The following is a 26195-nucleotide window of genomic DNA, read 5'->3' as shown; positions in this document are numbered from 1 at the left end:
TGTCATCACTGCTTCTGCCTGCTTCTTAGGAATAAAAAAAAGTAATAGTCCTTTGTGGATTAAGTGAATCATGCATGAATCTAAAGAAGATAGTCCTTAGCTAAATTCAGAGTGTCCTAATTCAGGGGGCAAATGTCATGTCAATCACTGGGCTGACTCTTTGGATAAGGTTCTCATTGACAGAACAGTTTTCATGATGCACTCTTGTTGAGTGTTCACTCATCCTCAACAAATGCTCTCCTCCTTATTTTTCTTTCCTTTCCCTTACTCTGAGCATCTTTCCCTGCTCCCTTTATATTTTAAACATGATTTTATAAAGAAACTATGAGCATTACTAATACTAATATGCTAAGCTGTATTAAAGAGCTGGGCATATGTCAAGAAGAAAACTATTTGGGGCACAGTTCCAGAAAACACATGCCCAAATGACTTCATTCCTAGCTCCATTGCATGGTATTGTCCTTGGCAGAAATGTGGCAATTAAATCCCTACAAATTCTGAAATAGCTGGATTCTTGGGTTGAGGTTTGTGGCAAAGAGTTTTGCTTAGAGTTTTAAACTGTTATTTCACTATAGCAGAAAGTTATTTTTAACTTTCATTTCATTTTTCTGTATTCTTGTTCAGTAATGTCTAATCGTGGGTAAGACGAGGCTTGCCAAATTAAGTCACAGACCAGTTAAAGCTAAAATGAGATTTCTGCCCTTTAATCGTCTTTGACAAGGAGGACACAGATTTTGGTTTATACAGTTAACGGGCAAACAACTCGGGCTCAGGTTAATTGAGGCAACTTTGCTAAAAAAGAGAACTGAGCTTCTGGAAGGTCTTAGAATGCTTCAGTTTAATTCCACACTTACCAAGAAACTGTTTTATTAAAGATTCTTTGCTGGCAGCAGAGTTACAATGATAAGACCTGGTCTCCTGCCCTCAAGTTGCACAGTGTGTGCTGGATAGGGGTGGGGTGAGGGGAAGTGAACACATGAATAAACAATTAAAGTAAGACTTGATGCTCTACAGACCACCTTCAAGACACGTAAGATGAATAAGACAGAACATGGGTAAAATGCTAACAAGTCTTAACCTTCAAAATGTACAGTGTGGAAATTCATGAAATTCAAAGTTGTGCAAGTACAACTCTTAAGCAAGAGAATGAAATAATGTGCCCTATTAGACCTCAGTGGTGGGGTGGGCAAGAATAGCTGACTGAAGACACTGCTGCTACTGCTGCTAAGTCGCTTCAGTCGTGTCTGACTCTGTGTGACCCCATAGACGGCAGCCCACCAGGCTCCCCCGTCCCTGGGATCCTCCAGGCAAGAACACTGGAGTGGGTTGCCATTTCCTTCTCCAGTGCATGAAAGTGAAAAGTGAAAGGGAAGTCGCTCAGTTGTGTCTGACTCTTCACGACCCCATGGACCGCAGCCTACCAGGCTCTTCCGTCCATGGGATTTGCCAGGCAAGAGTACTGGAGTGGGGTGCCATTGCCTTCATCTCTGCGTCTATATTCCTTGAAGGAATTCTAAAATATGACCATTTGAGGTCCTCTCTGCACTTTGTGTGTTAGTCACTCAGTCGTGTCCGACTCTTGCGATTCCATGGATTGTAGCCCACCAGGTTCCTCTGTCCATGGAATTTCCCAGGCAAGAATACTGGAGTGGGTAGCCATTTCCTTCTCCAGGGGATCTTCCCCACCCAGGGACTGAACCCAGGTCTCCTGCCTTGCAGGCTGATTCTTCACCTTCTGAGCCATGGACTTTGGGGATCACTCTTCATGGGGAAGGCAGCAGCCATGCTGGCTCCCCCCAAACATCCTCATTCCTGGGCTGAGAAGCCATAGGCGAGTTCAATCTCAGTTGAGTGTAGCCCCCCAAGGGAGTCCACCAGAGCACTCTGGAGAAACAAGCCTGGACAGCTGGCCACTGTGGCCTTTGCTCGTGTTCCAGTAAGTAGGAGGAGAGCTCATGAGGTAAGTAAAGCTAGACAGATTGCAGGTACTGAAACTGAAGGTGCTTCAAACCTGTAGGGAAGGGAAAACTATTTTTGTGTTCTCCCACAGACTGGATTTTCTCTCCTAGCTGGTTCTTCTCCAGGGCTATCCCTAAGTCTTTAGATTCTGCCCACCCTGTTCAATGCTTGTACCTCCTTGACATTTTCTGCCCACATCGATCTCTCCATTTATTGAAAGTTCAGCAGCTAACTCTTTGCTGCCATCGATGTCCATCTTGGCTCCATAATTAGATTCCAAGTTAAGCTATTCACTTATTCGAATACAGAGCCTCTCCTACATGCCAGCACCATGCTCAATGATGGGACACAACAGTGAACAAGGTTTCTGCCCCTAAAGAAGCAAACCTAGTAAAGGACATAATATACACTATGAAAGTGCCAGGAAGAAAATTAACAGTGGATAGTAACAGGCAGGACAGCTTGGAGGAGACCAACTTTACACTGAGACCTAAAGCAAGAGAAAAGGGCGGACACAAAAAAGGGGGTTAGAGGTAGGAGAATCTTTGAGGCAGAGGCACATGTAAAGGAACAGAAGGGGAAGGAATCTGCCCCCTCAAGGAAGTGCCAGATGGTCAGTGTGACTAACGTATTGTGAGTAAGAGGGAGGAGGCAGGAGATGAGGTCAGAGCGGGTAGGGGTTGGATAAGAGAGGCCTGCAAAGGAATTCAATGTTATATTTCATTCATGCAACATTTGACGCTCAGTCCATGACTTCATTCAAAAGTCCTCTGGGTGTCCAGCACAGATCTTTGCCTGAGATGAGCTTTCAGCAAAGACTTGCTCGTTGAAATGACTGAGTGGCCCCAATCTTGCACCAACACTTTCAGAACCTCCTGCCCATCGCTCATGCTCTGCCCAACTTCAGAGACAGGTCTTCGGTCTGTCAAAGGTCTCTCTTCAACCCTTGGGTTGGACAATGCTTAGCCCTCACACATGCTTTTCCCAGGAAATGGAGAGCTCAGTGGATGAGAGTGATCTTGGTGAGCAGGTCTCATCACCAATTCTCTTCTTCTTTTTTTTTTTTCCATTTTATTGAGAGAGATAACAATGGACAAATAACATAGCAAGAGACTTAAAAGTGTACAGTGTGATGAGTTGATATACGTATGTGTTATGAAAGAATTCCTCCCATCGAACTAATTAAATCAACACAGCCATCACCTCATATTTACCTTTTGTGTGTGAGAGAGAACACTGAAATTCTACTCTCTTAGCAAATTTCAGTTGTACAGTACATTGTTATAAGACTAACCTGCTTCCTAGAGGTGGCTCTGCAGTATAGTTAAAATGTGAGAGTTGGGAGCTGGGCTGCCAGAGACCCTTATCCTGGTACATTACCAATTAGTTGTGCTGTACGAGATGAATCTGTTCACCTCCTGAGCCTCGGGATTCTTCCTCGTAAGGGTGCTTTCTCAAAGGGTTTCTGTGAAGATTAAATGGGACTATGCATGGAAAGCCCTAAACACGGTGCCTGACATGTGGTGAAGACTGAACGATTAGCTATTGTTAGCTACTGCTAATTAACATTAGCATTCGTATTAGCAACCATGGCCCTTAAAATACTCCAGGTTCCCCAGTTCTATCCTTCCCTTCTCTACTTGGAGAAACCCTAAGGCAGAGCTGGGTGCCACTTCTGCGATGGGTTCCCAGACCCTCAGACAGAAGTGACGGTCACCCCTTTCTGCCACTGAAGCAGTCCGTGTGTGCTCCACCTTGGTGTGACGACGCTGAGCTCACAGCACGACGATCATTGAAGTCGTCTCCCTTGTGCGATTGTGCCTTGAACAGAGACGTGCCTCTTTGTAACAACCACCAATTCAAGACTCGCTTTCTTTTTCATATTTTCACCTCTCCGCAGTTGAGGATGCATCTTACTAATAATGGCATGGCAAAGTTGATTTGCGGTGCTCTTTGCCTTCTTCTCTGGTGGCTCAAATGATAAAGCATCTGCCTGCAATTCAGGAGACCCGGGTTTGATCCCTGGGTTGGGAAGATCCCCTGGAGAAGGAAATGGCAACCCACTCCAGTATTCCTGCCTGGAAAATCCCATGGACAGAGGACCCTGGTAGGCTACAGTCCATGGGGTCTCAAAGAGTCGGCCACGACTGAGCGACTTCATTTTCTTTCTTTCTTAGTGTCACTTGAAATAACAATGCATCTCACAAGAGCTGGTTCCTTAGATTAGACGATATATGGTAGTTTGGGGCATGGACTTCAGAGTTAAGACTTCTGGGGTTGTTTCCTGGTATGCAACCTTGAGCAAGTTACATACTTCACCTTTCTCTATCACAACTTCTGATCTGTACAATGGACATAATAATTGTATCTCCCTCATACTGTTGTTGTAAGGACTCAATGACAATATTTTGTAAGGCATTTAGAATAGTACGGGGCACATGATAAAAGCTGTAAAAATTACTAACTAATGTGATTTGTGTTCCTAGTGACTAGCTCAATATCGGCCCATGATATGGTTGTAGATTTTTTTAGTCTCGAAGTCATGCCAGACTCTTTGTGACCCCATGGACTGTAGCCCCCGTGCTCCTCCGTCCATGGGATTTTCCAGGCAAGAATACTGGAGTGGATTTCATTCCATTTCATTGCTCCAGGGGATCTTTCTGACTCAAAGATTGAACCTGAGTCTCCTACATGGGCAGGAGGATTCTTTATTACTGCTAGCCATGGTGGAGGCTCAACAAATATCTGACCTACGGATAAGCAAAAGGATGAAAGGCAAAGTTGATTTGCAGTGCTCTTTGCCTTCTTCTCTGGTGGCTCAAATGATAAAGCATCTGCCTGCAATTCAGGAGACCCGGGTTTGATCCCTGGGTTGGGAAGATCCCCAGGAGAAGGAAATGGCAACCCACTCCAGTTAGGTTGCAACCTAACTATGACGGCCATTGGAAGGTGGGGGGTCAGGGTAGGCTCAGATGCTCCCTCAAGAAGCCCCTCATTGCAGGAGTTGGAGGATCACCACCTCCACCTTCAGGATCACATCCCCAGTCAGCAGCCTGGCTGAGCAGGGGTTCTGAGATCCGAGGCTTCTGCCCAAAGTGGGCTTCTCCAACAGTCTTTACTTTGAGCTCAGCATGGGCTTGGCCCCGGGCCCTCAGAGCTGCACGGGGGGCCTGAGGCTCCTCCTAAAGGTCCTCCCGCCCTCCTTGGCTCCTTCAACACCTAGCACCCTTCCCTCAGGGCCCGGGCTCCCCTTACTCTCCTTTCTTCCATCCCTCACAGGCCTTGTCTCTCACAGAACTTCTCCTTGCCTGTTTCTTTCTCAGCCTCCACTTCCTGAAGGGCCTTCCTGGAGAACACACGGGCCCTTCCAAGGAAGGGTCACTGACACTGAGCTGGGAGGACGTAGAGCAACTGGGGAAGAACTCACACCCCAAGGAGGCCTTACCCCAGGACCAACTTCCGGCTCAGCCGGACCGGGACGCCAGGCAGTGATCCAGCGCCGAGCCGCGCGGCCTGCTCTCTCCAGGGGAGGCTTCCCCTTCAGAGGCCCTAGGAAGGCGCTCTGAGATCCCCCCACAGAGGTCCACACTCGACAGGGAGCCCCCCGGGGCCTCTCCCCTCCTGCCCCTCAGGGGACCTTTCCCTGGTTCTCTGTGTCTGCCACCAACCAAGGCCTCAGCAGACCCCCGGAAATTCCACCTCTGGGATCTTCTCTCCGCCAAGAGCCAGAAAGTCTCACTTTAACTTCAGTTACTAAAAATATGTTCTGTTTCCTCCCAGTCCTGTGCTTAATCCAAGTAACTAAAAGGCTGCGCTCACACAGGTGCTATTTTTATTCCCACCTCCCTGGTGCCTGCCCTCCTCCCCTTCCAGTGTAGCTTTCCAACTCCAGGACTTACCCCTCAGCCCAGCTGTTGCAATGGAAAGAATGAAAACTCTCTCCCCATCACAGGAACCCTTGTTTCCATAGCCCGGCTTCAGTCTTCTTCCTGTCCCACCGCGCACTCCCAGGATGAGGATCATGTGTAAAAAGGTGGGGCGGGGATGGAGGGGGGGAGGCTTTGATTTCTGTTCCAAAACACCATGGGCTGTTGGAGACATTATTAAATAACTTGTGGAGGCCCCAAGTGTGACTTGTGCCCTAGCCGTGGACATTATTACCCCTGGGTTCCAGAACAGTCCCTTCCCCTTTAGAATTATCTACCATGTCAGGATGCCGCCCTCCTTGTCCAAAGGGCCCAGATGGCTGACACATGACAACAGGTGGCATACAGTCCTTTTGACATGTCGAATGGGGCCCATACCATGCTCGAGGTACAAGTGGAAAAGCAATAAAATAGGAAGTAATTGTGTTATGAGAAATATTCTTTGTCTTTGACACTGTCAGGAAGTAGTAGTATCAGTCGCTCAGTCGTGTCTGACTCTTTGCAATCCCGTGGACTGTAGCCTGCCAGGCTCCTCTGTCCATGGGATTCTCCAGGCAAGAATAGTGGAGTGGACTGCCATTTCCTTCTCCAGGGGATCTTCCTGACCCAGGGATCAAACCCAGTCTTCTGCATTGCAGGGAGATTCTTTACCATGTGAGCTACAGGGAAGACTGTCAGGAATGTCCCTTTAAATAACCAGGTCTCCAAGCACAAGAAGATCACTTTACAGAAATGTGTGTTTTCGGAGTAATTTTTGCTCTAGTCTACAAAAGTTCTGCTCTTCCACAGGCAGAAGCCATGTCTTTCTTCTCAGCTTCGTCGTTGGAGTTCACAGGCTCCGACATGCTGACAGAGTGACCTGGGACTGTACCCACCAGGCTGCTCTCAGTGGAAGGATCTTTGAGGGCCGAGGAATGGCTCTCTTGACAGCAACCCCCCACCTTCCCTGAGCTCTAGGTCATGGTCCGTGTTTCCACCTGGGAAAAGATGGAAGCAGGCCCGGGTTAAAGGTGCCCAGAAAGTTGAGAGGCTTGGGAAGCTGATGTTCTGAAGAAATTTGCTGATTCAGACCCCACAAAGGATCATATTCCACACCAGCCTGGTGCTAACCCCTCTGAGGATTGTCTGGAATAAGGGATCTCAGCCATGGTTGCACGTTAGATTCACGTGGGGATATATATATATATATATATGGTTTTTTTCAGAATATTAACATTAAAACACCCTGCCCAGACATGCTGACTCATTTGGGGATGGGGTTCTGGAATGAGTATTTTTGAAAAACTCCGCCAGGTGATTCTAACATGTGTCCACTGAGCACCCTTGTGGTAGAGAGCTGGCCATCCAACAGCCGCCCACATTCTCGGGATTCAGCCAGAAGGAGACAGGCTTCGGTGAGAAGAAATTTAGGAGAATGAGAGCATGTGTGTTTGGAGAACCCACGTGCATTGTATATGCATTGTATGGATATTTTCATAGGTATGTAAAATGTACATCTAAGTGTATAATGTGTGGCACATTTGAATGCAGCAAAATCAAAAATAGTATTAGCTTTGAGACACTCTCCTCATAAGATAACTTCTAGGTTTGAATGCTATTTTTTTCTCTTACTATTTTAAAATGTGTTTTAAAACATTGATATTATGAACAAATATTGTATGATACCTGATTCAGAAAGTTAGAACAGTGGTTGCCAGGGACTAGGGGTAGGAAGGGATGAGGAGTTCATGTTTAATGTGCAGAGTTTCATTTAGAAACTCTACACATTTAAGAAAAAGTTCTAGAGATGGATGATGGTGATGGTTGTCCAATAATGTGAATGTACTTAATGCCCCTGAACTGTACCTTTTAAAATAGTTTAAAATGAGTTTTAAAAATAAAAATTTAAGACATTGTTTCTTTTCAGGTAACTCTTAAGTTTCCAAGTTTAACAAGTTCCCATGATGCATATAGCATTATACAGAACCTTGGAAACAAATTCTCTCCTTCTTGCCCTGGATACTTCAGAGGTAACCTTAGCTTCCTGCCTGTGAGTATTTAGACCATGCTCCCCACCCCCTCCACAACCCGATATCTCTCCTCTTCATTTACTGCTGTCCAGAAACCCGTCTGGAAAATCCCATGGATGGAGGAGCCTGGTAGTCTATAGTCCATGGGGTCGCGAAGAGTCAGACACGACTGAGCGACTTCACTTTCACTTTTCACTTTCATGCATTGGAGAAGGAAATGGCAACCCACTCCAGTGTTCTTGCCTAGAGAATCCCAGGGACGGGGGAGCCTGGTGGGCTGCCGTCTATGGGGTCGCATAGAGTCGGACATGACTGAAGCGACTTAGCAGCAGCAGCAGAAACCCCCAAGACTTTCCTTATAGCTTCTCCCAGGAGCACCTCCCACCCCGCTCCTGAGACCCTCTCACTCTCACAGCTACTTCTCAATCATCCAGAAATTCCTGCAGGCTTTGTCACTCACAGGCCTCACTCACCACTGCTTTCAGCTGTGAGGATGTTGGAACGGCTCATCAGAGCATGGTGAAGTGGGAGTTTAAGGTATCGCTGAGGATACTGTAACTAAACACAGATGGATTAGTTTCGATTTTGTCTAACGGTTGCCTCTTAAATGACAATGGTATAAATGGGCTAAATGAATCAGCTGTTTCATGTATTCATTCTTTAAAAACTTATGGAGGAGCCGCTATGAGCCAACACTTGTCAGAGAGATGCTGAAAGGATTCAGAGAAACCCCAGACTAGTTGGGGAGGTCAAATGCGCTCCAGTTGTGGAACAGAAGGTCCACAAGTAAGGTACAAACATCCACTCTTCTAGTTGCCAGGGCAGAACTCCACTGAGCTTTAAGTAAAACAGGAACATACCGTCTCACAGGATAAGAAAGTCCAGAGCAAGGTTGCCCCCAGACAGAGCTGGAGCAGGCACTCAGCATTTTCAAAGTCTCCTCTGAACTCTCTGTGGTCCTTGCTCTGAGACAGGCTTACCTCTTATGGTGACTAGAATGCTCTAAGCTTATTTTTGCCTAGTTTTGCAAATTGTACTTAAAGAGAGCTGTTTTCTGAGAGTTTGAACAAAATTCTAGAAGTGAGTCTAGGGACATGGGGAAAAACAGGAAGTTGACTCTAAACTATACAGACGGGGTGTGGAAAAGCTGGGGAACGGGGAGGGGAAGATGTCTTCCAGTGGAAATGCAACCACTCTCACCAGCAGAGGGAATAGATCCTGGCATTTTCCTCACCACAGTGTAGAGGTTTAGATGAGATGGTGGCCGGGTCTCTGTAGTTTCCTCACAGAAGGCTTCCCAAAGGGACCAGTATTTAAATTGGTCTTGAAGACTCTAAGAATGGGTAGGATCTGGTCATGAAAGGAGTAGAAGGTTCAGACGGAGGGCCCACCAAGGGGAAAAAGCATGAATATTAATCAGTGGTTTTAGATGAGAAAAAGCAGTGATTTTAGATTTTAGATGGTTATGTGTGATCAGTCTACTATTAGGTGATACAAATTGGTCCAGAGAGGACAACCCTGAACTGAGGCAGGAGGGGTGCCTGAGCAGACCTGCCACGGAACTGCCTGTCTTTCAGGAATGATAAAGTGACCTGGCGTTCTGCAGTCCATGGGGTCGCAAAGAGTCAGACACAACTGAGCGACTGAACAACAACAAGGATGCAATTTTAAGTGACCTAAATCACAGTCACCCTTGGTCCAAAACACACAAGAAAACTTCCTAGAGAAGTTGCTGAGGAGTTAGACCATTCTGTAGGCTGGGGTAAAATCTGTGCAGTAAATTTGCTTTTGGCGCTCCTAGATTTTTGTTTTCTTTTGTTTGGTCTTTCAGCATTTGGTGAGACAAGAGAGAACCTCGCCCATCATGAGACTTCCAATGAGTCTTGTGTGAAAAAAAAAAAAAAAAAAAAACAGGTACAAAAGCTCAGTATTATGTTGGGGCACAGGATAACATTATGCAAGAAAGTAATATTGAGGTCTTAGAGTTTACATAATTTCTTTTGTCTTACTTTTTTGCTTTCAAAAATATATAATAAAAGCCCACAAAGAGGGTTATTTATGAAAAACAGAACTCCATGGCCTGCTTTAGCCATCAGTGTAGGAGTGCCTTTTCAGATACAAGTTCTTTTCCCCAAAATTCTTGAAAATTCTGAGAGGCTGTGTAATGTTGAACGCTTTCAAGACTCAAATCGGGAGCCAGACAACAGCCCCAGGTCCTAGAAGTGCTTCCAAATCTAAGGTTTTCTTATTTAAAAATTTAAAATTTCTCATGTATCTGCCTTGAACATCCCAATCCATGATCATAAGCACAGTGAATGTTTATTTCATTGCGGACCCCTCTTTATGGGTTGATTCTACGTGAGAGGTAATTTTGACTAACGATAGTTAACCACTGCTAGCTAGTCCTTCCCTCAAGAAATGCAAAGAATCAGGAAGCAGAACCAAAGAAATCCAAGAAACAAACAAAGCCACAGCCAATGTTTATTCTTGATTGTTGTCACTACATCTTTCATGCTTCCTTATTTTCCTTCACCATTAAATATATAATAACCAAAACTTTATTAATATACACACAAAGGAAGTGGGCACAGCACACGAGCATGGGAGGTGGTGAGTAAACATGGTGAGTGGCCGGTGTTTGCAACCAGGGTCTGTGAAGCAGGCCTCTTCAAACGATCAAGAGTTTCTGTTCAAACTGAGGGACAGGTCTGCCCTTTTATTTTTCCTTCCTGAGACTCTGCTTTGTTCTTTTCTCCAACAAATGTTTTAAAATTAGTGAAATACCAAAGGAGATATGGTGGAAGGAGACATGGGATGGAATTAGAAAAAAGCATAAATGGAATCCAGAAAGCTCTGTGATGGGTGACTGATAAAACCTCTTGAGGAAGCAAAAATAAACAGACTATTTCATCAGCCCCTCATTCCCTAAGAGGGAAAAATACACATTTTTGTGTTTGCAAAAATAGCTACAACTTTTGCAGAGTAGAAAAGTGTCATGAGAAATGGGAAAATATCTCTAATGTCTATAGCACATGAAATATCTAAAAGTAATAAAATATTGAAAGACAAGAGAGTTTATCTGTAAAACTTCCAGTGCATATGTTGGATGAAAAGTAAAAATACGGGACTAAATGGTTATGTTACTGAAATAGCACTTGGTACATAAACTCAAACATTCTTTTTCACATTCAGTTTCTCAGAGGCTTGGTTTCAGATGCCTGAGCACTTTCAGCATTATGTTGGCCTTTATCCCTCTTCATCCGGAAAAACATCACTGCTAAAATTATGCCTAAAAGAGAAAAATCAGAGTCAAATAGATGAAATCTTACAATGTACTGTCACATTCATTTATAAAGTAGCACCCTGGTAGGAAAAAATGACTCATAAATTTCATTTTGTGAGTGGGTCAACAGAGCTTCATTGTCATGGTGATTAAGGGCTTCTAAGCATGGGTTTTCTTGGATAAGTACGCTTATCACTTTTCTTGCTGTCAGTGTGTAACAAGTCCCAAGTTATATCTAAGCTGATGGCTCTCCCCAGGCCTCTGTCAAGGGATATAGGACTTTATGCCTGCACTACCCTGAAGACCATATGAGCATCCGACAGAGTTCCTGAAGTCTGGACGCAGCCAATAGATGTTGATTCCAGTCCTTCTTCCCTGGAGGAAATAGGCCAATAAGAACAACCAGAGAGCTTTTCTAGGATTCATCCATCTACCTAAAGCCTACTTTCACCAAGTATCACATTTTCTTTTGCACCTTCCTCATGGCTCCAGCTTGAGTACACTACCTAACCTCTCTGCTTTCCCTCATCTCTGACCTCCTGCAAAATTACATTGTGCATTTTAGCACTAAATGTGTACTACAAACCAGAGACCTATATGGAAAAGGAAAATGTGAACTAAAGACCTATTGTTTTTAGGAAATTAACCTGGCATTAGGGTCACAGGAGGAATAATGGCAGAAAAGACTGGATGCTCAGAGGCCCATTAAGAATCTTGCAATAATCCCAATCCTCCTATTTTGAAAAAAAAGTAAGGATATGAAACTACAAGACCCTATTACTTCTGTCTGTAGATCACCAAACTCATCCAATCTTTAACTTGTGGTAAAATTTTGAGAGTAAATGGTCATGCTAGAAAACCATGGCATGCAAGCCCCAAAATCCTTTCAGGATGAGAAGACAAATAGAATAAGAAAAGGCATAGAGGTAGGGGGGAGTTTGGTAAGTGAGTAAACCTCAAAAGCCAGCTCAATTAGCATAAAATGTTTGTACCAAACTGTTGTCAGAGAGAAATGATGGTCACCATGCACATATTAGGCTTCCTTGTAGCTCAGACAATGAAGAATCTGCCTAAATGCAGGAGGCCCAGGTTCGATCCTTTGGTTGGGAAGGTCCTCTGGAGAAGGGAATGGCAACTCACTCCAGTATTCTTGCCGGGAGAGGCTCATGAACAGAGGAGCCTGGCGAGTTATGGTTCGTGAGGTCGCAAAGGGTTAGACACAACTGAGCGACTAACATTACTACTACTATGCACATATTAGGATGGGCCATGGTCACGCCACAAAGGCCTTTCTGTGTCATAATAATGAGGAATACAAACAGAAGGGTATGAGGAAATGAGATCCCTGTTAGAGCTACGAATCAGAATCCAGAGTGGTAGACCGGATGATGGCAGAAAAGCACAGATGCCAAAAGAACAATGAAAGAGACTTAGAATAACCCCAGCTCTTCCTTTAAAAGAGAAAGGATGTGAAACTGTGTCAACTCCTTTGCTCAGGTGCATGTGAACTGATGAAGTATCTACTAATACGTAATTTGCGGTGAGAACACCTGTTGAAAAGAGGGTAAAGACTACAGTAGACACTGAGCTGTTTACAAAAAAGAAGACAGGGAACTCTGCTGTCTAGGGGCCAAGGCAGAGTGAGGCCTGTGATGCAGTGGAATTATTCTGAGTTAATAAAGAATCAAGGTCCACAGTCACAAAAACATAAAAGGGGGAGTTCTGCAACATGTCAGGTCCTTCAGATACGCCCGCATCTCCACTGGAAGGCTGCTGCTGCTGCTGCTAAGTCGCTTCAGTCGTGTCCGACTCTGTGCGACCCCATAGACGGCAGCCCACCAGGCTTCCCCGTCCTAGCTTCTACCTATTCCAACAATGGCGGGCTAGGCCCTAAGCTCTGTGAGTGAAAGATCCGCTTATGTCCGTCACCGTGTCTCCCACCAGGCACAGTGCCTGACGCATAGCAGAGGGACAGCTACTGCATTTATTTCCCCTTCAGCATGAAAGCTTGGTGACTCAGCGTGAGATACAATAATTTATTCTTTAAAGCCACCTATGTGATTTTAAATGAACTGGTTTAAACTTGCTGGTTTTAAACTAACCAGCAAGGCAGTGATGGGTGGAGGGTAGTACCAAAGCAGTAACTCCCAATCAGGTTTACTGGTGATCTGTATGCTTGGTTATTGCCCAGGCTGCCATCTGAGCAGCCCCAGCTCAGCCCATGAAGTCAGACCCTCATGTGAGCTCATGTTTCTGACAGAAATCGTTGAATCTGAGAAATTATACTCACCGATGACCAAAAAGGTGGCAAGGAGTATACCAACTGCCATGCCCACTGGGGGTATCCCAGGCATGCGAGCCGCTGGCTGGAAACACCTATTTTCCACACACTTGCAGAAAGTAACTGAGAAACAGAATAATATTTGGTAGATAAATTTTCAAGCAAACAATTGAGGAATCCTGTATTAAAGATAAGAATCCTCACAAATTATCATATTGAGAGACAACATTATCCCAAGTTGCCTGCAGCAAAATATCTACCTGGCAAAGAGACAGTCCTTTCCAAGGGTGGCCGGCCACCATCACCGATGCGGATTGGGATGTTGTAAACTCTCTCCTCAAAGCCCGTGTGCTTGGTGGAGAGGCGGGCATGAGTTCCTGTCAGAATAGGGGAAAAAAATGACTGACATGAAAACACAACTGTGGGCCCCTGGATGAGCAGGAATAAAGCTCATCTCTGCCTCAAACATGAATGGTTAGATGAAAGTGTGAGTTAAACTACCCCAAGTATCACCACTCCACAGGTACCCTCCATAATGTTAAAAAGGATGCTGAGGCATCCATCAAATTCTCAATTCCTGACTTCGCTGTAGAAACAAACACCAAGTGCAGTAGGCTGTCATTACTCCTGGTAGTTATGTTCCATAAAGTGGTCAAAAACACTGAATTAGAAAGCATATTCGAAGAAGTAATTGCTAACGTTTTTCCAAATTTGATGGAAACTCTAAATCCTCAGATCCAAGAAGATCAGCAAATCTCAGGAAAAAGAAAAATAAACAATTACACATAATACTCAATTTACTGAAAACTAGTGAAAAAGAAAATCTTAAAGGTATCCAGAGAAAAAAGGATATTATACTCAAAAGAACAAAGAAGAACCAATACAATCCAGAACACAATGTTTGTAAAGTACTGAAAGAAAAACTGAGTAAGTTTAAAAGTACCCCAATCACATGTTCTCAGGTCACCATGGAATTAAATTAGAAATCAGTAACCAGGAAGATGTGGGCAATCCCCACATATATGAGAACAAAATACCCTACTTCTAAATAATCCATGTGTCATAGAAGAAATCTAAAGGGAAGTTAGAAAGTGTTTTGAACTGAATGAAAATGAAAACGCATCAAACTTTATGGAATACAGCTAATACGACACTGAGATAAATTTATAACACCAAATACTCACATTAACAAAGAAAAAAATTCTCAGTTGCTTCAGTTTCCATCTGAATAAAAGCAGTACCAAAAAGCAAGTTAAAAACAACATAAGAAGAATAAAGGAAATAATAAAGATCTGAGCAATGAAATATAAGACAAAAAATAAGGCAAAATCAATGAAACCAAAAGCTTGTTCAGTGTGATTAATAACCTCTAGCCAGACTGATCAAGACCAAAAAAGAGGCAAAAATTTCCAATATTAGAATGAAGTGATATCACTACATACTCTGTAATTATTAAAAGTAATAAAATATTATGAACAACTTCATGCCAATAAATTAGACAAATCTATTGAAATAGAGAATCATTTGAAAGACACAAACTAGCAAGCTCAACCAAAAATAAATCTATAACTTGAGTAGTCCCTTATCTATTAAAGAAATAGAATTTATAGTTAAGACTTCCTACAAAGAAAACTTTGAGTCAGAAGCCTTCACTGGTGAATTCTATCAAACTTGAAGGAAAAAATAAAAAGCAATTTTACACAAATTCTTCCAGATAATTGAAGAGGTAGAACACTTTCTAAATCATTCTGTGCAGCCAGTGCTACTCTGATACCGAAATCAGACAAAGGCACCATAAGGGGAAAATACAGGCCAATATCCCTTATGAATATAGACAGAAATAGTCTTAAAATTTCAGCAAATTGAATCCAATCACATAAAAATGCTAATATTTCACCATCAAGTACGCCTTATCTCAGGAATAGACTGAATTAAGATACAAAAGTTGACTGAAATATTTCACCAACTAACAGACAAAAACAACAAAAACCTAAATTAACCAACAATCATCTAAACAGATGCAGAAAAAACACCTGAAATTTTTAGGATCATACTTCATTAAAAAAAAAAAACAACCTCTCAGCAAGTTAGGAGTAAAAGATAAAGTCCTCACTCTGATAAAGGACATCTACAAAAACTTATAGCTAACCTTAAACCCAACGGTGAGAGACTTCTGAATGCCTTCTCCCTGAGATCAGAAGCCGAATTGTTTCTTCTCTCACTACCTTCATTGAACATTGTCCTGGTGATTTTAACCAGTAAGAAAGCAAGCTAAACATATAAAAAGCCATCCAGATTGGAAAGGAAATAAAGCTATAATGATTCACAGACAACATGTAGAAAAACTATGAAAATGTAAGGAAACAAGGGAGAGAGAACTTACAAGTGAAGTCAGCAATGTTATACGCTACAAGATCAGTATAAGAAAATCATCGGTTATATTTCTATATGCTGGAATTAAAAATTTTAAGTATTTATAACAGCATAAAAATATGAAGTGTTCAGGGGAAATTTTGTAAAACTATACTTAAAAAATTAAAACACATTGCTCAGAGAAATTAGGAAGACCTAAATAAGTGGAGACATAATCATATTCATGGATTGGGAAATTCAGTTTTGTTAAGATTTAAATTGTCCCCCAAATTCAAGCACCGATTCATACTATCTCAGTCACAACCAGCATAGGTTTTGGGGGTAGAAACAGACAAGCTTAATTCGAAAAATTATATAGATATGCAAAATAAACTTGAAAAAGAACAAAACGAGGACATTGACACTACCTGATTTCAAGTCTTATTATTGAGCTGAAATTATCAAAACATTATGGTGTTGCTATAGACAAAGAACTCAATCAAACAGAAGAGAGTCCAGAAATACACCCATGTACATGTGGTCACTTGGTTTTTGACAAAGCTGCCAAGACAATTCAATGTGAAAAGGATATTTTCAATAAACAGTGTTTAAATAATTAGCCATATTTTTAAAAAAATGAACCTTGACATTTACCATACATGCAAGAAAGATTAACTTGAAATGGATCATAGAGCTAATTGTAAAAGCTAAAACCATAGCTTTCTCTTCCTCTGGAAGAAAAAAATCTCAGAAAACTTTAGTGACCTTGGCAAAAACTTCTTAAAGAATATGCAAAACAGTCACAAATTATAAGGGAAAAATATCAATAAATTAGATTTCATCAAAAAAACTTAATTTGCTCTCCAAAAGGTACTGTTACAAAATAAAAATATAACAGTGCCTTGGAAAAAAATATTTGTAAACATATATCTGACAAAGACCACAACAGAAGTCAAACCTTTGCTAAATTTTTTAAGCAGGCACAGTATTTGACCAGACACTACACTGATGAGGATATATGGATGGCAAATAAGCTTATGAAAAGCTGGTCAACACCATCAGTCATTGGGGCCATGTAAATTAAAACCATAATGAAATACTACACTCCCACTACAATGGCTAAAATTAAAAAGACTGAGCATAACAAGCATTGGGAAGAATATTAAGCAACTAGAATTCTCGTTCACTGGTGGAAATGTAACATATTACAGACTATTTGGGAAGCAATTTTATATCCTCTTAAAATTTGACCATATAGCTACCATATGACCACTTCCAGGTATTTAACCAAGAAAAATGGAAGCACAGGCTCCTACAAAGTACTTTTTCACAAATGTTCATAGCAGCTTTATTTGAAATGGCAAAAAAATGGAAGCAATTTAAGTAATAATAAGTCAATGAATAATAAATCATGATATACAATGGAATACTCCTCTGCAATACAAATGAGTGCTGTGTTGATATATGCAATAACACGGTGAAATCTCCAAATAAGTATACTAAGTGAAATTAACCAAACAAAAAAAATTACACGCTGTTATTTTATTTACATAAAACTCTTGAAAATGCAAACCAATCTACAGTGACAGGAAGCAGATCAGTGGTTACTTGGGGGTGATGGACAGGAAAGCCTGGCCTGCTGCAGTCCATGGGGTCGCAGAGTTGGACACGATGAGCAACTGAATTGACTGAGGGATGAACAGCGTGGGGTAGAAAATAGGGATTGCAACAGAGCATGAAGAAACCTGGTGGAGCTGGTGGAGTCGTCTTACCTGATGGTGCTGATGGCTTCAGTGGCACATACTTATATCAACTTTTATAAAACTGTATGTTTTAAATATATGCTGTTAATTGTATGTCAATTATATTTAAATAAAGCTGTTTTTAAAAGATCAGGACAAAATCTGTTTCTCAGCTGCCACTGGTTGTTTTGCAATGCTGCTCTGATTGGAAAACAATTCATGTACACCAACTACTGTCCAACTGTTCGTTTACACCAAAGGGGACACTGAGTGTTAACAATCTGTCTTTTCCCAACCCTGGGGGCTTTCAACCCTCTGGAGAGCTTGCCTGTGCAAGTTTCCACAGCATGAACTTCCTTTCTGGAGCGGGGAAGAAAGCTCTGTGTTGAGTGCTGCACACACACCAAGGCAAATTAAAAACTCATTTCATCGCCCATCAGTGTTTTTCTCAATGTTCTTTTGACAACTCACCATTGATTTTGGAAACTTCCCAGTCTTTTTGTAAGCTTTCGCTGCCAAGGGAAAATGTAAAGTGTCGACCCCGAAATGTCAGTTCATCATCATCGGTGGCCTCAAAAATGAGACTTCCGGGTGCTTTGGGGGGATAGCAAAAGAACAAGCCTGTGTACTCCTTGACCAGCCGTGGGGGATTGTCGTTCACATCGGTAAGGGTCAGGTGGAATTGCGCCGTGGAGCTCAAGTAGGATCCACCTAAGGAATTGAATCATTGAAATACGGTGTCTGTTCTCATTCTCTCAATCAGAAAAGATATTTCCTTTCCTTAAAAAAAATTTTACAATTCAGACCTAGTTTCATTTTCTGCTTTAAAAGTCTTGATAATAAAAATAACTAAGGATTATGAATCTGCCTGCCAGTGTAGGAGACGCAGGAGATACAAGTTCGATCCCTGGGTCGGGAAGATCCCCTGGAGGAGGAAATCGCAACCCACTCCAGTATTATTGCCTGGAAAATTCCATGGACAGAAGAGCCTGGCGGGCTACAGTCCATGGAATTGCAAAGAGTCAGACACAACTGAGCACACACGCACACCCCCAAGAATTATGTGCTAATGTTTTATACATGTTACTTCAAAACAATTCTGCATGCATTTATTGATGAGAAGACTGGAGCTCAGAGAAGTTGTGTGACTTGCCCAAGGTCACACAGCAGTGGAGAGTCTTCCAACTCAAGAGATCTGACTCTAGAGCCCACAACTTCAATTGCTCCTCATCACTGACTTAGGTGTGGTTGTTAAGTTTTCTAAGCGTCAGGACTTCCCTGTGGTCCAGTGGTTGAGACTTTGCCTTCCAGTCCAGAGGGTGAGGATTTGATTCCTACTCGGGGAAGTAAGATCCCACCAGCTGCAAGGCACCTAAACCTGCACTCCACAACTACCGAGCTGAGCCTGCACACCACAGCTAGAGAAGTCCAAGTGCCGCAGCCAAAAATAAATGAATAAATTAAAAAAAAAAACTTTTCTAAGTCTCATTTCTTCAGCTGTAAAATGTGACTATATGAGGATCCAACATGTAGTATTCTTAGAAAATTGTACAGAGCTGTACAAATGTTATTTGCTGGGGTACCATGGTAAAAATTTTGACCTTGCTGCCTGAACAATTAGTAACTGTGTGATCATTGGCGGGTTACTTATCAGTATCTTGGTTTCTTCATACATCAAATATAATCAATAATAATCCCTCCCCATAGTGTTGTGTGAGGGGTAAGTGCTTAGAAGGAGACGGTCAGTACAGCAGTGACGCTGATGGTTCTCATTCTCCCTGATGTTCTTACAATTTCTGACTCCAGCCCGCTTCAATTCCTGTAAATTCTATTTGCCTGCTTTTCTTGCCAGCTGTCTGCATAACCAAAGGAGGAAGAGCTACCGGGTTCTTGAAGTCATTTCATCGACACGGATCAGTCCAGGGCCAACAACTGCACACCGGGCAGAGTTTTGAACCCTGTTTTTGATTCCTGACACTTCTAAACTGTGAGAGGCTTTAGGACACGTCTAGGAGAAGGCAATGGCACCCCACTCCAGTACTTTTGCCTAGAAAATCCCATGGACGGAGGAGCCTGGTAGGCTGCAGTCCATGGGGTCTCGAAGAGTCAGACACGACTGAGCGACTTCACTTTCACTTTTCACTTTCATGCATTGGAGAAGGAAATGGCAACCCACTCCAGTGTTCTTGCCTGGAGAATCCCAGGGACGGGAAGCCTGGTGGGCTGCTGTCTATGGGGTCGCACAGAGTCGGACACGACTAAAGTGATGCAGCAGCATCAGCAGCAGCAAAGTGAAGTGCTGACCCCACGGTACATTTTAGCAGAAGGCAGAGCACAAAGATTTCACCAGAAACTTTCTGCTGATTAAATCGGGAGCTTTTAAAATCAAGAGTTAAATGTGTAGAGTGTGATAGTGGTATGTGTTAGAAGCACATTAACTAGAAGCAAGAGAGAGAGTCCCCAACCCACCTCAGCGAGGTCCGTGCGCTCACCCACAACCATTTCAGATTCAGCACACACATCTGCGGGTCTAGCTTCCTTGGTTTAACATGACTACAGTACTTTGCTGTTCTTCAGCTTTTTACAGACAGGGACCATTTTCATGATTCCCACCTACTGGAATTTTCCCCATTCCCCTACTCCCAAACCTGGGCTCTACATTTTGAAAGTTTCTTTCTTTGCTCTAAATCTGTGTTTATTTAGTCATACTTTGTTCAGTTCTCTCTCTCTCTCTCTCTTTTTTTTTTTTTTGGTAAGTCAGGCAGGTATATTACTATATATTATATAATTCTGGGGCTTCCCTCATAGCTCAGTTAGTAAAGAATCTGCCTGCAATGCAGGAGACCCCGATTTGATTCCTGGGTCGGGAAGATCCCCTGGAGAAGGAATGGCAACCCACTCCAGTATTCTTGCCTGGACAATCCCATGGACAGAGGAGCCTGGTGGGCTACAGCCCATGGGGTCACAAGAATCGGACAAGACTTAGCGACTAAACCACCACCACCATATAATTCTATATACTACATGGTGGTTTGATCCCGCTCCCTGGAGAAACCCACAGCCACTTTGGAGGAAGGCGGGGTAGTTCAGTGGGGTCACAGGAACCTTCCTAGAAGCCGTGGTCCCTGCAGGACCCCACAGAGGGAGCAGCAGCCCTGAAGCCCTGCCAGCCTCCAGGGGCAGCCCGGCTGGAAAGAGCCCCGCAGCAGTCACGAGGGTTCTCACCCGGAACACAGCCATGGCGGGGTGAACCCTTCCCTCCGTGTTTGTCCTCTTCTGTTTCTCCACTGGCAGATATTCTGACCGTTCAACCCAGTGGAGTTTCCCACTCACCTCGCCTTCCCTCCCACTTCTGTTGACGTAGCCCCTGATCACTTGTGTTACCTTTTCCGTATTTGTGTTGGCTCACCTACTTCCGTTGCCACCACTTGTACCCGATACAGACTTTCAGCTTCCCTGTCCAGCAGCGCCACACTGAAGATCTCACCAGTGGCGGGGTCAATTCTTAGCCAGCCTCTCTTGTCGCCTCTCAGTGAATAACTTCAGTAAGAGAAAAGAGCGAAAGAAAGCCCACGTTACCCTGCATGAAAACGTGGAGATAGTTTATGCACCTCTACGCTGTTATATCAGCACTGTCCCTTGCAGACTATTGACAACATATATAAAGAAGCATAATCTAATATTACTAATGCTTTGTTTGCCTACCATCTGCCTTCAAAAGAAGGATTTGTTCATCCCTACAAAGTGGTTTTTGTACTTGTTTTAATTTTTTTTTTTAAAAGGTAGAGTCACAACCTCTAGTGAAAAAAGTTAAACTTCTTTTTCAAATAAAACAACCTGGAATTGTCCATTAAAACCATGCCCTCTAAGAAAACGTGAACACTCATTGGTGGATATATGTGAATAGGTGAATACTCAGAGGCACGGTGAACTCTTCATTCAACAGACATCTGCTGAGAGAGAGCAAACATCAGGCTGTGGACCAAGAGAGGAAATTACCAAAGGGGGTTGTCAGGCCAGTGGAGGAGACAGAGACAGATAATTCTAGTGTGATGATTGTCAGGTCCATGTGGAATTCCAGATAAGGTAATGGGAATCAGAGAAGACTTTCTGAAAAAGTGAGCTGTGCTGTGTTTAGTTGCTCAGTCATGTCTGAATCTTTGCAACCCCATGGACTGCAACCCACCAGGCTCCTCTGTCCGTGGAGATTCTCCAGGCCAGAATACTGGAGTGGGTTACCATGCTCTCCTCCAGGAGATCTTCCCAACTCAGGGAACAAACCCAGGCGTCCTGCATTGCAGGCGGATTCTTTACCAGCTGAGGCACCAGGGAACCCTCTCCTGAAAGAGTTCAGTTCAGTTCAGTTCAGTCACTCAGTCATGTCTGACTCTTTGCAACCCCATGAACCGCAGCATGCCAGGCCTCCCTGTCCATTACCAACTCCTGGAGTTTACTCAAACGCATGTCTGTTGAGTAAGTGATGCCATCCAACCAAACATCTCATCCTCTGTCATCCCCTTCTCCTCCTGCCCTCAATCTTTCCCAGCATCAGGGTCTTTTCAAATGAGTCACTTCTTCTCACCAGGTGGCCAAAATATTGGAGTTTCAGCTTCAACATCAGTCCTTCCAATGAACATCCAGGACTGATCTCCTTTAGGATGGACTGGTTGGATCTCCTTGCAGTCCAAGGGACTCTCGAGAGTCTTCTCCAGTACCACAGTTCAAAAGCATCAATTCTTCTGTGCTCAGCTTTCTTTATAGTCCAACTCTCACATCCATACATGACTACTGGAAAAACCACAGCCTTGACTAGATGGACCTTTGTTGGCAAAGTAATGTCTCTGCTTTTGAATATACTGTCTAGGTTGGTCATAACTTTCCTTCCAAGAAGTAAGCGTCTTTTAATTTCATGGCTGCAGTCACCATCTGCAGTGATTTTGGAGCCCAGAAAAATGAAGTCAGCCACTGTTTCCACTGTTTCCCCATCTATTTGTCATGAAGTGATGGGACCGGATGCCATGATCTTAGTTTTCTGAATGTTGAGCTTTAAGCCAACTTTTTCACTCTCCTCTTTCACTTTCATCAAGAGGCTCTTTAGTTCTTCTTCACTTTCTGCCATAAGGGTGATGTCATCTGCGTATCTGAGGTTATTGATATTTCTCCCGGCAATCTTGATTCCAGCTTGTGCTTCTTCCAGTCCAGAGTTTCTCATGATGTACTCTGCATAGAAGTTAAATAAGCAGGGTGACAATATACAGCCTTGACGGACTCCTTTTCCTATTTGGAACCAGTCTGTTGTTCCATGTCCAGTTCTAACTATTGCTTCCTGACCTGCGTACAAGTTTCTCAAGAGGCAGGTCAGGTGGTCTGGTATTCCCATCTCTTTCAGAATTTTCCACAGTTTATTGTGATCCACACAGTCAAAGGCTTTGGGATAGTCAATAAAGCAGAAATAGATGTTTTTCTGAAACATCTGAAAGAGTAGACATTAACTAAAGCGAGAAAAAGAAGGATGCTTTAAGCAGAAGGAATTGCAGGAACTAAGGCAGAGAGGCCAAGGAATAGCTTAGGATGTGGGGGCATCAGACATTCCAGTAGTGAAGGGATAAAAATAGGGCACAGTGGATGGCAAAGGATGAAGCTCAAGGGATGGAAGGAGCTGGGTCGTGGGAAGCGATGGGCAGGCATGGGATGGTGACCTAGTCATGTTTGTGTTTTCAGTGGAACTCATTGGTAGGTGCATGAAAGGTGAAATTGAGCGAGAAAAGTCTAGAACCAAAGGAAAACAGATGGCTACAGCCTTTTGGGAACAAAGCGCATAGCCATAAGGATGTCTGTATCTTTAAATTTAAAAAAACCCCACCTCTGGAAATTTTCTCCAAATTAAGAAACAATTTAATAGAAGTCTTAAAAACGAATTATTTTCTATAAGTTAAAAAATACTGGAAACAACCTACATGTCTGGGAGTAGGAGAATGATTAAAAAGTAATAATGTTGTTGGTTCACACTAATTGTTTCCCAGTGTTAGAATATTCTATATGCCAAGCACTGTGTTAGGCTCTGTGTATGGGCAGTGAATTAATAATTGCCTGTGTTTGGTTGGATGGCATTACTGACTCGATGGACATGAGTTTGAGCAAGCTCCCGGAGTTGGAGATGGACAGGGAAGCCTGGCGTGCTGCAGCCCATGGGATCACGAAGAGTCGGACACGACAGAGGGACTGAACTGAACTGATGTAGTCGGGATTTCTGAGTGAGATGGAAACCCTCTGGAGGGTTTTCAGAGGAGTTGCGTGATTTTACTTTTTTAAAGACCCACTCTCATTGCAGTGAGTGGGGTGGAAGAGTTGATAATGTGGCCTGGATCACTGAGGAAGTGATGAGTAGCAGGTCAATTCTGGATATAGTTCAATGAAAGAATCACTAATATTTACTGATAGATTGGATTAGGATCCATTGGGTGCTAATGGATTCCAAGTTTGTGGGTCTAAAAGAAAGAGAATTAAATTGCTCAGGTTTTAGCAGCAGCTCTGGAGTTATCCTTAAATCTTAACTGACTTACTCCTAGCATCCAACTATTGATTACTCTCCATTCATGAAGTACTCTTTTCATTTGTTTCTGCCAGGACATTATCTTTCTTACTCATCTTCCTGATTTTAACTTAATAGTACATACATCACATCATTTCCTCAGATGAAAGAATGAACATCTGAGGAATGTTCTTAAATAACTTTGTTTTCTCCACTCATAAACTCAAATTTTTACTCACTTGCCCTTGACCAATGACTTTCTCATGGCATTCTCATGAAGGAGATGGGAGCATTTGTTAAAGAGTAAACTGTTGTAAAATTAGGAACATTTTGTGCCCCATCAGGCTTAGTGACTCTGACGTACACAGTAGTATCTACACTAACCATCCAGTACAACACATCTCTTCTTTCCTTTCTCTTATCTGTCTTTGTGAAAGTTGATACATGCTTGCAGTGTAAAATAGTAGGTGGGAACTTTACTCCGACAATCAGAAAAACGTCTTGAAGCTGATTCCAGGTACCAAAAGGATCACTCAGTGGAAGGCAAGACTCCCCTCAAATATTTAGAGACACTTAAGGAATTGTCATTCATAACATTCATAATCACTTGCATAGGTTTTAAGCCATGCTAAAATATTTGTCATGCCATGGACAGTAGGGCTGATGTTATACAATAGAAACAAAAGATCCAGGATCAAGTCCTGTCCTTGGGCTTATTAACGAGATGATCTTAAGAAGATTATAGGTATTGATACAGACATGGATGTATACACATACATCTGTTATCTTGGAAATTTTTATTATTGTTGCATATATTTAAGGAAAATCTGTGTGGGTTCTATCACCCTGAAAAACAAATGAGAACTACTAAAATGGAAATACTTACACATCTTGTCTAACCGTCTTAGCCCACATACTCACCTTTCCAGGGCTGAGCTCCGGAGTGAATCTTGTTGCCCTGGACCTGCTCTGAAGAGCTCTTCATGGAGAAGGTTCCCTTCACCCTCTCAGGTGGCTGAGTCCACCCCGTCAGGTTTCTGCTTTATTTTGCTGTCTAGAACGCCCATCTGCCTCAGGAGCTGGAGCTTGTCTCCGGACCCTGACCCTGTGACTGGTCCAGCCCCACCTCCTGGACTCCCCAGCTCTCAGCTGGGAACTGAAGTAGGCAGGCTGGGCTGGAATCTGACCTGCTTCCCACTCCCAAGTCTGGATGCTCCCCGATGCCCCCAAGGTGACTGGCACCTGCCGAAACCAAGGGCAGATTCACCAAGCACACTGGGACACAGCTTCAGATCCCTGGCTGCTCCTTTAGGGGAGAGCCCTCAAGTCAGGCCAGCTTCTCTGCCCACCCGCCCCCCAGCCCTTCCTCCTCCCATGGGCTGTGACTACAGCACCCAGCCAAGCTTCCCAGCACAGCTCCTCTCTACCTGACGTCCAGACCTTCCGGATCCTTGGCAGTCATGTTGCCCACTTTTGTGCCTTTAGCCACAGCCTCACTGACTTTTGCTTCAGATATTTGTTGGAAAAATTGCGGGGCCTCATTCACATCTGTCACCGTCAGTCTGAAGGTAGTAGAAGAGCTGGCATTATACTGTACACCAGGCACCAGAGGCTCAGGATTTTCTGCTTGGACTACAATATTATGAATGGCTACTGTTTCAAAATCAAGAGGCTGTACAGGGGGAAAAAGAAGGAAAATCAATTGGGGGATAATTAACTCCCTTAAAATCCGCCCCCTCCCCAAGGCGCCCTAAAAAACGCTCTGACAGAGCATCCATTCTTAATCTAGTGTCAGCAAAAACTTCTTTCTCTGGATAGCAGAGCCATGGAGAAGCTTTTGCTATGGGACTTACCAGGACTTTGAATATGCTAATGTGTGTTCTGACTCTCCTAGAAGAGGGAATCAGTACAGCACTCCTCCAATTTATTTAATCCTGGGATAATTCATTCATTCATCAGAAATTTATTGATTCTCTCAAGACAGTTCTCAGAAGTCACTGGGAAATGCTTATACAGAGATTTCCACATGGTGTGGGGCTTCCCTGGTGGATCAGTGGTAAAGAATTCCACCTGCCAATGCAGGAGATGCAAGTTCAATCCCTGGGTCCAGG

The 26195-nt window shown here is 43.3% G+C and overlaps 1 protein-coding gene across 5 annotated transcripts in view; it reads right to left on the bottom strand.

Moving 5' to 3' along the window:
* Window positions 1-10344: 10344 nt before the first annotated feature.
* Window positions 10345-26195, bottom strand: part of CDH17 (cadherin 17) — an 88946-nt gene continuing 73095 nt past the window's right edge. For all 5 annotated transcript variants that reach the window (XM_061439362.1, XM_061439361.1, XM_061439364.1 and 2 more), the window contains 6 exons: window positions 25512-25756; window positions 20962-21092; window positions 18024-18263; window positions 13719-13835; window positions 13468-13581; window positions 10345-11183 (listed from right to left, as the gene is read on the bottom strand). In XM_061439362.1, the coding sequence (XP_061295346.1) occupies window positions 11083-11183; window positions 13468-13581; window positions 13719-13835; window positions 18024-18263; window positions 20962-21092; window positions 25512-25756 (948 nt within the window). In that variant the 3' untranslated portion in view covers window positions 10345-11082. The remainder of the gene's footprint in view (window positions 11184-13467; window positions 13582-13718; window positions 13836-18023; window positions 18264-20961; window positions 21093-25511; window positions 25757-26195) is intronic.

The sequence above is a fragment of the Bos javanicus genome, chromosome 14 (assembly GCF_032452875.1).
Source record: "Bos javanicus breed banteng chromosome 14, ARS-OSU_banteng_1.0, whole genome shotgun sequence".
Taxonomy (NCBI): Eukaryota; Metazoa; Chordata; class Mammalia; order Artiodactyla; family Bovidae; genus Bos; species Bos javanicus.
Note: the sequence above shows the minus strand (reverse complement) of the source record. Positions and strands in the feature narration are given on the sequence as shown.